We start from the raw sequence: 14,684 nt of genomic DNA on the forward strand, positions 1-14,684 counted from the left end.
TCAGAATGTAACTGTGTCTGCCAGAGAGTGTGTGCATTTGTCTGAATGTAACTGTGTCTACCAGAGAGTGTGTGCATTTGTCAGAATGTAACTGTGTCTGCCAGAGAGTGTGTGCATTTGTCAGAATGTAACTGTGTCTACCAGAGAGTGTGTGCATTTGTCAGAATGTAACTGTGTCTACCAGAGAGTGTGTGCACTTGTCAGAATGTAACTGTGTCTGCCAGAGAGTGTGTGCACTTGTCAGAATGTAACTGTGTCTGCCAGAGAGTGTGTGCATTTGTCAGAATGTAACTGTGTCTGCCAGAGAGTGTGTGCACTTGTCAGAATGTAACTGTGTCTGTCAGTGAGTGTGTGCACTTGTCAGAATGTAACTGTGTCTGTCAGTGAGTGTGTGCACTTGTCAGAATGTAACTGTGTCTACCAGAGAGTGTGTGCATTTGTCAGAATGTAACTGTGTCTGCCAGAGAGTGTGTGCATTTGTCAGAATGTAACTGTGTCTACCAGAGAGTGTGTGCATTTGTCAGAATGTAACTGTGTCTGCCAGAGAGTGTGTGCATTTGTCAGAATGTAACTGTGTCTACCAGAGAGTGTGTGCATTTGTCAGAATGTAACTGTGTCTGCCAGAGAGTGTGTGCACTTGTCAGAATGTAACTGTGTCTGCCAGAGAGTGTGTGCATTTGTCAGAATGTAACTGTGTCTGCCAGAGAGTGTGTGCACTTGTCAGAATGTAACTGTGTCTGTCAGTGAGTGTGTGCACTTGTCAGAATGTAACTGTGTCTGTCAGTGAGTGTGTGCACTTGTCAGAATGTAACTGTGTCTACCAGAGAGTGTGTGCATTTGTCAGAATGTAACTGTGTCTGCCAGAGAGTGTGTGCATTTGTCAGAATGTAACTGTGTCTACCAGAGAGTGTGTGCATTTGTCAGAATGTAACTGTGTCTGCCAGAGAGTGTGTGCACTTGTCAGAATGTAACTGTGTCTACCAGAGAGTGTGTGCATTTGTCAGAATGTATCTGTGTCTGTCAGTGAGTGTGTGTGTGCCTGCCAGAGTGTGTGTACTTGTTAGAATGTAACTGTGTCTGCCAGACTGTTTGCACTTGTCAGAATGTAACTATGTCTGCCAGAGAGTGTGTGCTCTTGTCAGAATGTAACTGTGTCTGCCAGAGAGTGTGTGCACTTGTCAGAATGTAACTATGTCTGCCAGAGAGTGTGTGCATTTGTCAGAATGTAACTGTGTCTGCCAGAGAGTGTGTGCACTTGTCAGAATGTAACTGTGTCTGCCAGAGAGTGTGTGCACTTGTCAGAATGTAACTGTGTCTGCCAGAGAGTGTGTGCATTTGTCAGAATGTAACTGTGTCTGCCAGAGAGTGTGTGCACTTGTCAGAATTTAACTGTGTCTACCAGAGAGTGTGTGCTTGCCAGACAGTGTGTGCACTTGCCAGAATGTAACTGTGTCTGCCAGAGAGAGTGTGTGCACTTGTCAGAATGTAACTGTGTCTGTCAGTGAGTGTGTGTGTGTGTGTGCCTGCCAGAGTGTGTGCACTTGTCAGAATGTAACTGTGTATGCCAGAGAGTGTGTGCACTTGTCAGAATTTAACTGTGTCTACCAGAGAGAGTGTATGCACTTGTCAGAATGTAGCTGTGTCTGTCAGTGAGTGTGTGTGTGTGCCTGTCAGAGTGTTTGCACTTGTCAGAATGTAATTGTGGCTGTCAGTGAGTGTGTGCGCCTGACAAAGAGTGTGCACTTGTCAGAATGTAACTGTGTCTGTCAGTGAGTGTGTGCGCCTGACAAAGAGTGTACACTTGTCAGAATGTAACTGTGTCTGCCAGAGAGTGTGTGTGCACTTGTCAGAATGTAGCTGTGTCTGTCAGTGAGTGTGTGTGTGTGTGCCTGCCAGAGTGTTTGCACTTGTCAGAATGTAACTGTGTCTGTCAGTGCACTTGTCAGAATGTATCTGTGTCTGTCAGTGAGTGTGTGCCTGCCAGAGTGTGTGTACTTGTCAGAATGTAACTGTGTCTGTCAGTGAGTGTGTGTGTGTCTGCCAGACTGTTTGCACTTGTCAGAATGTAACTGTGTCTGCCAGAGAGTGTGCACTTGTCAGAATTTAACTGTGTCTACCAGAGAGTGTGTGCTTGCCAGAGAGTGTGTGCACTTGTCAGAATTTAACTGTGTCTACCAGAGAGTGTGTGATTGCTAGAGAGTGTGTGCACTTGTCAGAATGTAACTGTGTCTTCCAGAAAGAGTGTTTGCCCTTGTCAGAATATAACTGTGTCTGTGAGTGAGTGTGTGTGCTTGCCAGAGAGTGTGTGCTTGCCAGAGAGTGTATGCACTTGTCAGAATGTAACTGTGTCTGCCAGTGAGTGTGTGTGTGCTTGCCAGAGAGTGTGTGCTTGCCAGAGAGTGTGTGCACTTTTCAGAATGTAACTGTGTCTGCCAGAGTGTGTGCTTGCCAGAGAGTGTATGCACTTGTCAGAATGTAACTGTGTCTGCCAGTGAGTGTGTGTGTGCTTGCCAGAGAGTGTGTGCTTGCCAGAGAGTGTGTGCACTTTTCAGAATGTAACTGTGTCTGCCAGAGTGTGTGCTTGCCAGAGAGTGTGTGCACTTGCTCTTCAATGTGAGTATCCATTTGTGATCTGCCTAAAATATTTACATATCTGACTGACCTGCACAAGGATTCACCCTCTTTTCTCTACATTTGTACCAGAGAGTGTGTGCACTTGTCAGAATGTAACTGTGTCTGTCAGAGAGTGTGTGCACTTGTCAGAATGTAACTATGTCTACCAGAGAGTGTGTGCATTTGTCAGAATGTAACTGTGTCTGTCAGAGAGTGTGTGCACTTGTCAGAATGTAACTGTGTCTGCCAGAGAGTGTGTGCACTTGTCAGAATGTAACTGTGTCTACCAGAGAGTGTGTGCACTTGTCAGAATGTAACTGTGTCTGCCAGAGAGTGTGTGCACTTGTCAGAATGTAACTGTGTCTACCAGAGAGTGTGTGCACTTGTCAGAATGTAACTGTGTCTGCCAGAGAGTGTGTGCACTTGTCAGAATGTAACTGTGTTTGCCAGAGAGTGTGCATTTGTCAGAATGTAACTGTGTCTGTCAGAGAGTGTGTGCACTTGTCAGAATGTAACTATGTCTACCAGAGAGTGTGTGCACTTGTCAGAATGTAACTGTGTCTGCCAGAGAGTGTGTGCACTTGTCAGAATGTAACTATGTCTACCAGAGAGTGTGTGCACTTGTCAGAATGTAACTGTGTCTGCCAGAGAGTGTGTGCACTTGTCAGAATGTAACTGTGTTTGCCAGAGAGTGTGCATTTGTCAGAATGTAACTGTGTCTGTCAGAGAGTGTGTGCATTTGTCAGAATGTAACTGTGTCTACCAGAGAGTGTGTGCATTTGTCAGAATGTAACTGTGTCTGCCAGAGAGTGTGTGCATTTGTCAGAATGTAACTGTGTCTGTCAGAGAGTGTGTGTGCACTTGTCAGAATGTAACTGTGTCTGTCAGTGAGTGTGTGCACTTGTCAGAATGTAACTGTGTCTGTCAGAGAGTGTGTGCACTTGTCAGAATGTAACTGTGTCTACCAGAGAGTGTGTGCATTTGTCAGAATGTAACTTTGTCTACCAGAGAGTGTGTGCATTTGTCAGAATGTAACTGTGTCTACCAGAGAGTGTGTGCATTTGTCAGAATGTAACTGTGTCTGTCAGAGAGAGTGTGTGCACTTGTAAGAATGTAACTGTGTCTGTCAGAGAGTGTGTGCACTTGTCAGAATGTAACTGTGTCTGCCAGAGAGTGTGTGCACTTGTCAGAATGTAACTGTGTCTGTCAGAGAGTGTGTGCACTTGTCAGAATGTAACTGTGTCTGCCAGAGAGTGTGTGCACTTGTCAGAATGTAACTGTGTCTGTCAGAGAGTGTGTGCACTTGTCAGAATGTAACTGTGTCTGCCAGAGAGTGTGTGCACTTGTCAGAATGTAACTGTGTCTGTCAGAGAGTGTGTGCACTTGTCAGAATGTAACTGTGTCTGCCAGAGAGTGTGTGCACTTGTCAGAATGTAACTGTGTTTGCCAGAGAGTGTGCATTTGTCAGAATGTAACTGTGTCTGTCAGAGAGTGTGTGCATTTGTCAGAATGTAACTGTGTCTGCCAGAGAGTGTGTGCATTTGTCAGAATGTAACTGTGTCTGTCAGAGAGTGTGTGTGCACTTGTCAGAATGTAACTGTGTCTGTCAGTGAGTGTGTGCACTTGTCAGAATGTAACTGTGTCTGTCAGAGAGTGTGTGCACTTGTCAGAATGTAACTGTGTCTACCAGAGAGTGTGTGCATTTGTCAGAATGTAACTTTGTCTACCAGAGAGTGTGTGCATTTGTCAGAATGTAACTGTGTCTACCAGAGAGTGTGTGCATTTGTCAGAATGTAACTGTGTCTACCAGAGAGTGTGTGCATTTGTCAGAATGTAACTGTGTCTACCAGAGAGTGTGTGCATTTGTCAGAATGTAACTGTGTCTACCAGAGAGTGTGTGCATTTGTCAGAATGTAACTGTGTCTACCAGAGAGTGTGTGCATTTGTCAGAATGTAACTGTGTCTGTCAGTGAGTGTGCATTTGTCAGAATGTAACTGTGTCTACCAGAGAGTGTGCATTTGTCAGAATGTAACTGTGTCTACCAGAGAGTGTGCATTTGTCAGAATGTAACTGTGTCTACCAGAGAGTGTGTGCATTTGTCAGAATGTAACTGTGTCTACCAGAGAGTGTGCATTTGTCAGAATGTAACTGTGTCTGTCAGAGAGTGTGTGCACTTGTCAGAATGTAACTGTGTCTACCAGAGAGTGTGTGCATTTGTCAGAATGTAACTGTGTCTACCAGAGAGTGTGTGCATTTGTCAGAATGTAACTGTGTCTACCAGAGAGTGTGTGCATTTGTCTGAATGTAACTGTGTCTGCCAGAGAGTGTGTGCATTTGTCTGAATGTAACTGTGTCTACCAGAGAGTGTGTGCACTTGTCAGAATGTAACTGTTTCTACCAGAGAGTGTGTGCATTTGTCAGAATGTAACTGTGTCTACCAGAGAGTGTGTGCATTTGTCTGAATGTAACTGTGTCTGCCAGAGAGTGTGTGCATTTGTCTGAATGTAACTGTGTCTACCAGAGAGTGTGTGCACTTGTCAGAATGTAACTTTGTCTGCCAGAGAGTGTGTGCATTTGTCAGAATGTAACTGTGTTTGCCAGAGAGTGTGCATTTGTCAGAATGTAACTGTGTCTGCCAGAGAGTGTGTGCATTTGTCAGAATGTAACTGTGTCTGCCAGAGAGTGTGTGCATTTGTCTGAATGTAACTGTGTCTACCAGAGAGTGTGTGCATTTGTCAGAATGTAACTGTGTCTGCCAGAGAGTGTGTGCATTTGTCAGAATGTAACTGTGTCTACCAGAGAGTGTGTGCATTTGTCAGAATGTAACTGTGTCTACCAGAGAGTGTGTGCACTTGTCAGAATGTAACTGTGTCTGCCAGAGAGTGTGTGCACTTGTCAGAATGTAACTGTGTCTGCCAGAGAGTGTGTGCACTTGTCAGAATGTAACTGTGTCTGTCAGTGAGTGTGTGCACTTGTCAGAAATGCAGTGTAGGGCTTAGCATAAGCCTGGAGCAGTCTAAGGGTTAAGGCTGTAGGAGAGTGGGATAGAAGAGAGAGGGCTGTGTCAGGGTGCAACATTGTTGCTATTCAGGGTAGGCCCCTCCTTACCTGTAGAAAAGCTGAATCTTCCCTGGCAACTTCCTCTTCTTCTCTGGATCCTGACTGAAGCAGTTTTGTCCTCATTAGTGCAGACATGAATCGTCCCAGGCGTTCTACTTTGCCTCCCAGACGTTTTCAGACTGACCAAGCACCATCTGGATCTGCAAATGTGACCAGACAGTTAAGTGTTCAATCTGATAGTTTGGATGATTTGGTTATTATCCCCCCAACTCAGTTTTCTAATGTTGTTACTGCTCAGATTCATAATATAGAAGAGCTGGAGTCAGTTAATGATCAGTTAGATCAAGTAAATCCCCCACAACAGCAAATAAACTTGCCTTTTGACAATATTGCAGCTAGCCACATGGCTTCATTTATCAGTGCTGTTCCTCCCTCAGCAGTGTCTGCAGTATCAGGTTTATTACAGAATATTATTGCAGCAATGGCTGCTTCTCAGCCCATTCCACAAGAGCCGGTTACAACTAATTTTAATCCTACTACCATACCGGTTTTGAATAACCCTCAAGGAACACCTAGGTCCCAATCTGCAATATTGCAGACACCACAGACACCACATCTTACCACCACACCACCTGTTATTTCAGGAGTCTTAACTCCTTGTAGGCCCACAGTTGCTAAAAAGCAAAACAAACCACAGCCTCAATCCATTATTCAGACACCTGTGGCCTCTGGCGGTACTCACTAATCCGCGGACACCTTCGGGGACCGCAGGGCCTCCGGTGACATTACCGGAGCCTTGCGGCCTTGCTGAAGCCCGACCGCGTGGTGCGCGGCCTATCCCCAGGGCAGACGACATGTTAGTGATGTCACCGGAAGTGCCCATCGGCACTTCCGGTTTGGCGAAACCCCACGCGGTCGTAGGGACATCGGCTCACGGTGCTACACAAGATGCAGGTGAGCACCGAGAGTCGTCCTTGGCCGTGGATGGGGTATTAATAGGAGGGCAAAGGGGCAATAAGGGCGCTAGCGTGCAGCGCAAGCAGGCGGTAAAAAAGGCCCAATATTATCAATTGCCGCAAAGGGGCCGCTCACAGTTTAGAGGCAATGCAAGGCAGACAGGCATTAGAAGGGGAAGGGGTGCTCGCACTATTAACCCTATTAGGGCAATGAGGCCTTTAGAATTTGCTCGTGGGTTTCATATAAGGAATGTAGTTGCAGCGCAAACACACGATCAGCAGGATTATTCCAGTAACATTATAAGTGATGCAGGTAGCGCAATTTCAACAGCGCAGCAGCAAGAGGTGTTACTCATTAACCCTCAAAGTGCTGATTGTGGCGCAGCTCAGACAGCTGCGCAGCTAGCTGGTTTCATTAACCCCCAAAGGTATGAATGTGGCTTGCGTGATGGTGATGTCTGTCAGACGGCTGCACAGCCAACAGAATTAGTTATTAACACTTTAAGGTCTGAAAGTGGTTTACATGTGGCTGAAACTCATAAATCCTCCTCCATGGTGGCGAATGCAGGCTTGCAAGGGGTGAATGTGCAGACAGTAGGTCAGATACAGGCAGGAGGTCATGGTCATCTCACTGCTATGACTGCTGCAGCAGGTAATGCATTAGTATCAAATTTAGGCCAGAATGCTAATGTTAGGGCACAAAACAATGCTACTACTATTGTATCTAATCCAGCACAGGATGCTATTTGTATGGCCCAACTTCCTGCTATTGATAACCCACACACACAAGAACAAAGTGCTCGCGAATTATTGTCTCTCTTGCAGGGAGTTCTTCACTCAAAGGAGCCAACAAAGGTCCAGCAACCAACTGCTGCTGTAATTAACCCAGTGGATGCAGGAGCAGCTGCGACCACTTCAAATGGACAGTAGGGCTCAGCCAACGCCATCGCTATTCCCAGTCAGCAGCCAGAACAAGTCACTAGCAACACCGGACAAGGACTGTCTGCTAATTCAAACGGTGAGAATACTTTGTTTACACACGATAACAATTCTTCTTCTGACTCATCCACCTCTGACACAGGGTCAAATAGTGACTCTTCAATGGGTTTACAAGGGTCAGGACAGAAGAAAATGTTTAAAATGATTAAAACATTTTTAAAGAGGGGGGCTGCGCCAGATAAGAAGCGCGATAGTATGAAGATGCTAGCCCTTCCATACACGGAACCCCTTACAGAGGTCCCGTCAGAATCCTTACCCCCCAGGGCCATTTCTGAAAGACATGCGGCCCTCTATGGCGACGCAAGCCCAGGTAAAATTTATTCGCTGCATAAGCATTTGCGCAAAAAAGTAGTTAGCAGAATCCACAGAGGTAAATACGTTAATATATTCGACCTCTCTGTGGAAGCTTATAGGCAGAGGGAAAGAAGTGCTGAAGGGACAGGCCCTAAAAAATGTAAGCGCCCCGATACTTTCGATGAGTGGCTGCAATGCTTTAGGGTGTTTTCCTCTTGTTATATAGAGAAATACCCCTCACAGAGCCTGGCCATTCTTAAATACACTGACACCATTCATTGGATTCAGCGTAATCACAGCGATGGAGTATGGAGGGAGTATGATGCAGAGTTCAGAAGAAAGATGGCGGGTAACCCTACCTTAACTTTCGACTCCACAGATAATCAATTATGGCAGCGGATGGACCCCAAAGGGGGTTCCTCCTCCGCCATTAACTCCCCGCAGCAGTCATTTCGTCCCAATAGAAATAGGAAAAGGGGGGGCACATGCTGGCCTTTTCAGGATAAAAAATGTGAAAAGGGTAGCTCATGCGCCTTTAGGCACGTCTGCAGATTCTGCTCTGGATCACACCTGGGTAGTGAATGCAGCAAGCGAAGGGACAATACCACAGCCAATAAGCCCCCAAATACCAGCCTGGGCCAAAAAAGCGGAAACGCCAATTAAGGTTGGGGCAATGACACCCTGGTTATGGACATACCCAGACCAGGGTGCGGCACGAATGTTGTGGGAAAGGTTTTCATACGGTTTCAAAATTCCAACTGTCAAGTTCATTAAGGCCATTAAATTTCATAGGAATCTAATCTCAGCATATCAGCACCCTAAGGTCGTGAGGGAAAAAATTGATAAGGAGGTGGCCTTAGGCCGCATGGCCGGGCCCTTTCCTTCTCCACCTTTAGCCAATTTGGTCATTTCTCCGCTGGGGGTGGTCCCAAAGAAAGAACCCGGAAAGTTTTGTCTCATTCAGCACCTGTCATACCCTAAAGGTAGCTCAGTCAACAATGCTATTGACCCAGAACCCAGCTCAGTGCGCTATCAATCCTTTGATAGCGCACTAGATCTGGTTCGGAGGGCAGGGCCAGGTGCTTTATTAGCGAAACTTGACATTGAATCAGCATTTAGGCTTTTGCCACTTCACCCTTCAGTATTCCACCTTATGGGTTGCAAGTTGTCGGGTATGTTTTATGTGGATCGTTGCCTACCCATGGGCTGCTCTTTATCATGCGCCTTATTTCAGGCGTTTAGCAGTTTCCTACATTGGGTTGTAGCTTCTGACGTGGGCAGCGATTCCATAGCACACTACCTTGATGATTTCCTCATAATAGGTAGGGCAGGTTCTAGCGAATGCTTAACCATAATGAACAAAATGCGCAGTATTATGAGCCACTTCGGAGTGCCCCTGGCCGAAGACAAATCTCAAGGCCCCACTTCATGTTTAGTTTTCCTAGGTATTGAGATTGATACCATCGCTCAGCTTTGTAGGGTGCCATTTGACAAAGTTCAAGCCATGCTAGAGGTGGTCAGAGCGTCCATTTCGCAATCAGTTATTTCCCTCAAACAATTACAATCGTTATTAGGGCTACTTAACTTCGCCTGCAGGGTTATCCCCATGGGTCGGGTTTTTAACCAAAGACTAGAAAGACAGCTAAGCGGTAGGTCCAACCCGAACTCTAAAATAACCCTGGGGGAGGATTTGATGGCTGATCTGGTAGTATGGGAAAAATTCCTTACACATTTTAACGGGGTGCGGGTATGGCGGTCAATTCCCATGTCAAGTCAGTTATTACATCTTTTCACGGACGCAGCTGGATCGCACGGCTACGGGGCTTACTTTCAGGGAGAGTGGAGTGCAGAGCCTTGGCCTAAGTCCTGGCCCCCAGTGGGCCTGACTCATAATTTAAACTCTCCTGGAGCTATTCCCCGTGGTCTTGGCCGTCGAGCTGTGGGGTAAAAAATTGGCGAATGGGACTGTTGTGTTCTGGACAGACAACATCAGTGTGGTATACGCAATCAATAACTTAACAGCCACTTCCGAGAAGGTTATCACTTTGTTGCGTCACTTGGGGCTGCGCTGTCTGGAGCTTAACATCCAATTCCAGGCCCGCCATGTCCCCGGGGTGAACAATGTAGTGGCCGACGCACTGTCACGTTTTGATTGGGTAAAATTTAGACAGTTAGTCCCAAGGGCAGCTACACTGGGCTTAAGCTGTCCTGATTTCCTTTGGCAGCTCGTTCTTCCTGGATAGCCTTGCTTCCGTTGGTTCGATCCTCCCTTGCACCATCCACATGGCACTCCTATGTCCGCATGTGGACTGAATGGGAAAAGTTCTGTAATTCCAGGGGAATTGAGGCTGCTCGGGGATCTCAGGACACGTTATGTGATTGGCTGGTGAGTTTACACACTTCCGGCGTTCGTCAAGGGGCAATACAGTCTAAATTAGCAGCAATATCATTTTTCTACAGGACTTTATCCATCCCTGACCCCACTAACTCATTTTTCATCAGGCAGGTCATCAAGGGTTGGGGTAGATCGCAGCAGCGTAAAATAGACTCTCGTGAGCCCATTACTCGCGAGCGCCTGGAACGTTTGGTCCAGGTGCTCGATGAAGTTTGTTTATCAGAATTTGAAGCCGTGCTCTTCAAAACAGCATTTAATTTGGCCTTTGCAGGGGCCCTTAGGGTCAGTGAATTAGTAGCACCCTCTAAACAGAAGGCTGGGTCAGGGATTCAGTTGCAGCATGTTAGGGCTGCTCCTGGGTCCCTCCTCCTTTTCCTTCCACGTTCAAAAACGGACCAGGATGGAAAGGGAACTTGGATCCCCCTATATCCACAAGCAGTCAGCGCTTGTTGCCCTGTAAAATGGGTTAATATTTATTTAGCCCACAGACCGCAAGTCCAGGGTCAGTTCTTGGTCCACGCGGACGGCAAATCCCTTTCAAAATTCCAGTTTGGGAGGGTGCTGAAGCTGGCAGCAGTCAAAGCGGGGTTGGATGCTAGCAAGCTGGCCCCACACTCCTTCCGGATAGGGGCAGCTACAGATGCGGCGCAAGCGGGGTCCTTGAGCGAGGACATTAAACGTATTGGGCGTTGGCGGTCCAATTGTTTCAAAAAATATGTCCGGCCAATTGTTTAATGTTTATCGTAAATTTTCAAATACTAAAATATTTGTCTCTACAGGCACTGTCCCAGGAGTGAAGAGAATTTGGATTGTGGGACACTCCTTCGTTCACTGGGCCTCACTGGGCCTCCCTTCGCTGTGCATCCCTCCCAATTGGCCAATCCCTAGGTTTTCCCTCCCACAAAGTATCCATTAGATGGTTAGGGGACAGGGGAGGGAACAATATCAGAGGCCCTAGTACATTGGGGTAAGCCTCATATCCTGATCCTTCACCTGGGGGGTAATGATGTGGGGGCCATGCCAGTTCTCCAGTTAATAAAAGTTATACAGGCAGACATAAGTTGTTTGAGAGTGCGCATTCCAGGAGTCATGATAGGATGGTCCAATATAGTCCCCCGCCTCCACTGGAGGCATATGTCTGCCCATACGGCGGCATATCGGATTAGAAAAAGATCAATGCATCATTGGCAAAAACCGTCACAGGTTCAGGTGGCTTCGTGGTACGGCACGAAGCCATTTCGGCTGATAGAACTGAACTTTACAGAAGGGATAAAGTTCATCTCTCTGATGTGGGTTTAGATTTATTCATAGGAGATATCCAAAGAGCAATTTCACCCCTCCTCTAAGTCGGGCTGTGGGTGGTGGCGGCAAGGGACCATTAAAATGCTTCCTTGTGGCGGGGAGATCCCGGTCCTGTTGCGTAGGAGAAGGTCGCTAGGGGTGAGTGATGACCACATTTTGGGGAGGAGGGTAGGCCTCACGTGCACGTGACGGTAACCCTCCTTCCTCCCTCTTGAGGGATGGTCACGTGATCTCTGCAACCCCTCAGCGTCATCTCCTTAGGGCAGAGACCCCTCTGCTGCTGTTCCCGTTGGGCCGGGAATCTCCTTGCTGTACTGGGTTAGTTGGTCTCTATGCCGCCATATTCAGTTCTATTGGTTCTACTAGTTGATTTAGGTTAATAAAATTTCTGACCTGTGACGGTCAAAAATTTCTCCCATACAAAGTTGTCTGTCGTTATTCGCACTACATGCACATGTAAATAGTTATTTAAGTTAAGTTATAGTTAAGATTCTCCCTCCTCAGCTGGGAAGGATCCGGTAAGCGTTTAATCCCTTAATGCAGTGTAGGGCTTAGCATAAGCCTGGAGCAGTCTAAGGGTTAAGGCTGTAGGAGAGTGGGATAGAAGAGAGAGGGCTGTGTCAGGGTGCAACATTGTTGCTATTCAGGGTAGGCCCCTCCTTACCTGTAGAAAAGCTGAATCTTCCCTGGCAACTTCCTCTTCTTCTCTGGATCCTGACTGAAGCAGTTTTGTCCCGCCCTCCCTCCCCTTTTGTTACTGGTTCTTTGCTAAATTGACGGCAATTCAATGGCAGGGCTATGGCTACTCACCCTAGGCCCCTATGCCATTGCTGTAGTTTATAGATCTCCCCTCTCTGTTATGCGGTTCATTTCGGCTTGGTAACAGAGAGATCCTTATATCAGGTGGAAGATCTTTGTGCACCCCGGCGGCGGGGAGATCCCGGTCCTGTTGCGTAGGAGAAGGTCGCTAGGGGTGAGTGATGACCACATTTTGGGGAGGAGGGTAGGCCTCACGTGCACGTGACGGTAACCCTCCTTCCTCCCTCTTGAGGGATGGTCACGTGATCTCTGCAACCCCTCAGCGTCATCTCCTTAGGGCAGAGACCCCTCTGCTGCTGTTCCCGTTGGGCCGGGAATCTCCTTGCTGTACTGGGTTAGTTGGTCTCTATGCCGCCATATTCAGTTCTATTGGTTCTACTAGTTGATTTAGGTTAATAAAATTTCTGACCTGTGACGGTCAAAAATTTCTCCCATACAAAGTTGTCTGTCGTTATTCGCACTACATGCACATGTAAATAGTTATTTAAGTTAAGTTATAGTTAAGATTCTCCCTCCTCAGCTGGGAAGGATCCGGTAAGCGTTTAATCCCTTATGTAACTGTGTCTGTCAGTGAGTGTGTGCACTTATCAGAATGTAACTGTGTCTACCAGAGAGTGTGTGCATTTGTCAGAATGTAACTGTGTCTGCCAGAGAGTGTGTGCATTTGTCAGAATGTAACTGTGTCTACCAGAGAGTGTGTGCATTTGTCAGAATGTAACTGTGTCTGCCAGAGAGTGTGTGCACTTGTCAGAATGTAACTGTCTGCCAGAGAGTGTGTGCATTTGTCAGAATGTAACTGTGTCTGTCAGAGAGTGTGTGCACTTGTCAGAATGTAACTGTGTCTGCCAGAGAGTGTGTGCATTTGTCAGAATGTAACTGTGTCTACCAGAGAGTGTGTGCACTTGTCAGAATGTAACTGTGTCTACCAGAGAGTGTGTGCATTTGTCAGAATTTAACTGTGTCTACCAGAGAGTGTGTGCATTTGTCAGAATGCAACTGTGTCTACCAGAGAGTGTGTGCATTTGTCAGAATGTAACTGTGTCTACCAGAGAGTGTGTGCACTTGTAAGAATGTAACTGTGTCTACCAGAGAGTGTGTGCATTTGTCTGAATGTAACTGTGTCTGCCAGAGAGTGTGTGCATTTGTCTGAATGTAACTGTGTCTACCAGAGAGTGTGTGCATTTGTCTGAATGTAACTGTGTCTGCCAGAGAGTGTGTGCATTTGTCTGAATGTAACTGTGTCTGCCAGAGAGTGTGTGCATTTGTCAGAATGTAACTGTGTCTGCCAGAGAGTGTGTGCACTTGCCAGAATGTAACTGTGTCTGGCAGAGAGAGTGTGTGCACTTGTCAAAATGTAACTGTGTCTACCAGAGAGTGTGTGGACTTGTCAGAATGTAACTGTGTCTGCCAGAGAGTGTGTGCACTTGTCAGAATGTAACTGTGTCTGTCAGTGAGTGTGTGCACTTGTCAGAATGTAACTGTGTCTGTCAGTGAGTGTGTGCACTTGTCAGAATGTAACTGTGTCTGCCAGAAAGTGTGTGCACTTGTCAGAATGTAACTGTGTCTGCCAGAGAGTGTGTGCACTTGTCAGAATGTAACTGTGTCTGTCAGTGAGTGTGTGCACTTGTCAGAATGTAACTGTGTCTGTCAGTGAGTGTGTGCACTTGTCAGAATGTAACTGTGTCTGTCAGTGAGTGTGTGCACTTGTCAGAATGTAACTGTGTCTACCAGAGAGTGTGTGCACTTGTCAGAATGTAACTGTGTCTGCCAGAGAGTGTGTGCACTTGTCAGAATGTAACGGTGTCTGCCAGAGAGTGTGTGCACTTGTCAGAATGTAACTGTGTCTGTCAGTGAGTGTGTGCACTTGTCAGAATGTAACTGTGTCTACCAGAGAGTGTGTGCACTTGTCAGAATGTAACTGTGTCTGCCAGAGAGTGTGTGCATTTGTCAGAATGTAACTGTGTCTGTCAGAGAGTGTGTGCACTTGTCAGAATGTAACTGTGTCTGTCAGAGAGTGTGTGCATTTGTCAGAATGTAACTGTGTCTGCCAGAGAGTGTGCATTTGTCAGAATGTAACTGTGTCTACCAGAGAGTGTGTGCATTTGTCAGAATGTAACTGTGTCTGCCAGAGAGTGTGTGCACTTGTCAGAATGTAACTGTGTCTGCCAGAGAGTGTGTGCACTTGTCAGAATGTAACTGTGTCTGTCAGTGAGTGTGTGCACTTGTCAGAATGTAACTGTGTCTG

At 46.7% G+C, this 14,684-nt stretch overlaps 1 protein-coding gene across 1 annotated transcript; it reads left to right on the forward strand.

Annotated features, from left to right (window-relative positions):
• Positions 1 to 5,888: 5,888 nt before the first annotated feature.
• On the forward strand, positions 5,889 to 12,879 carry LOC128644204 (uncharacterized). The gene is made up of 2 exons (XM_053696902.1): positions 5,889 to 7,648; positions 11,098 to 12,879. Exon 1 carries the CDS (start codon positions 6,529 to 6,531, stop codon positions 7,558 to 7,560), a length of 1,032 nt encoding a protein of 343 aa, XP_053552877.1. The 5' UTR covers positions 5,889 to 6,528; the 3' UTR covers positions 7,561 to 7,648; positions 11,098 to 12,879.
• Positions 12,880 to 14,684: the final 1,805 nt, after the last annotated feature.

Source organism: Bombina bombina, unplaced genomic scaffold (assembly GCF_027579735.1).
Source record: "Bombina bombina isolate aBomBom1 unplaced genomic scaffold, aBomBom1.pri scaffold_1910, whole genome shotgun sequence".
NCBI lineage: Eukaryota > Metazoa > Chordata > Amphibia > Anura > Bombinatoridae > Bombina > Bombina bombina.

What these genes read in the sequence shown, in the direction of transcription:
- LOC128644204 (XM_053696902.1), top strand. Translation starts at nt 6,529, where the DNA reads ATGTTAGTGATGTCACCGGAAGTGCCCATCGGCACTTCCGGTTTGGCG.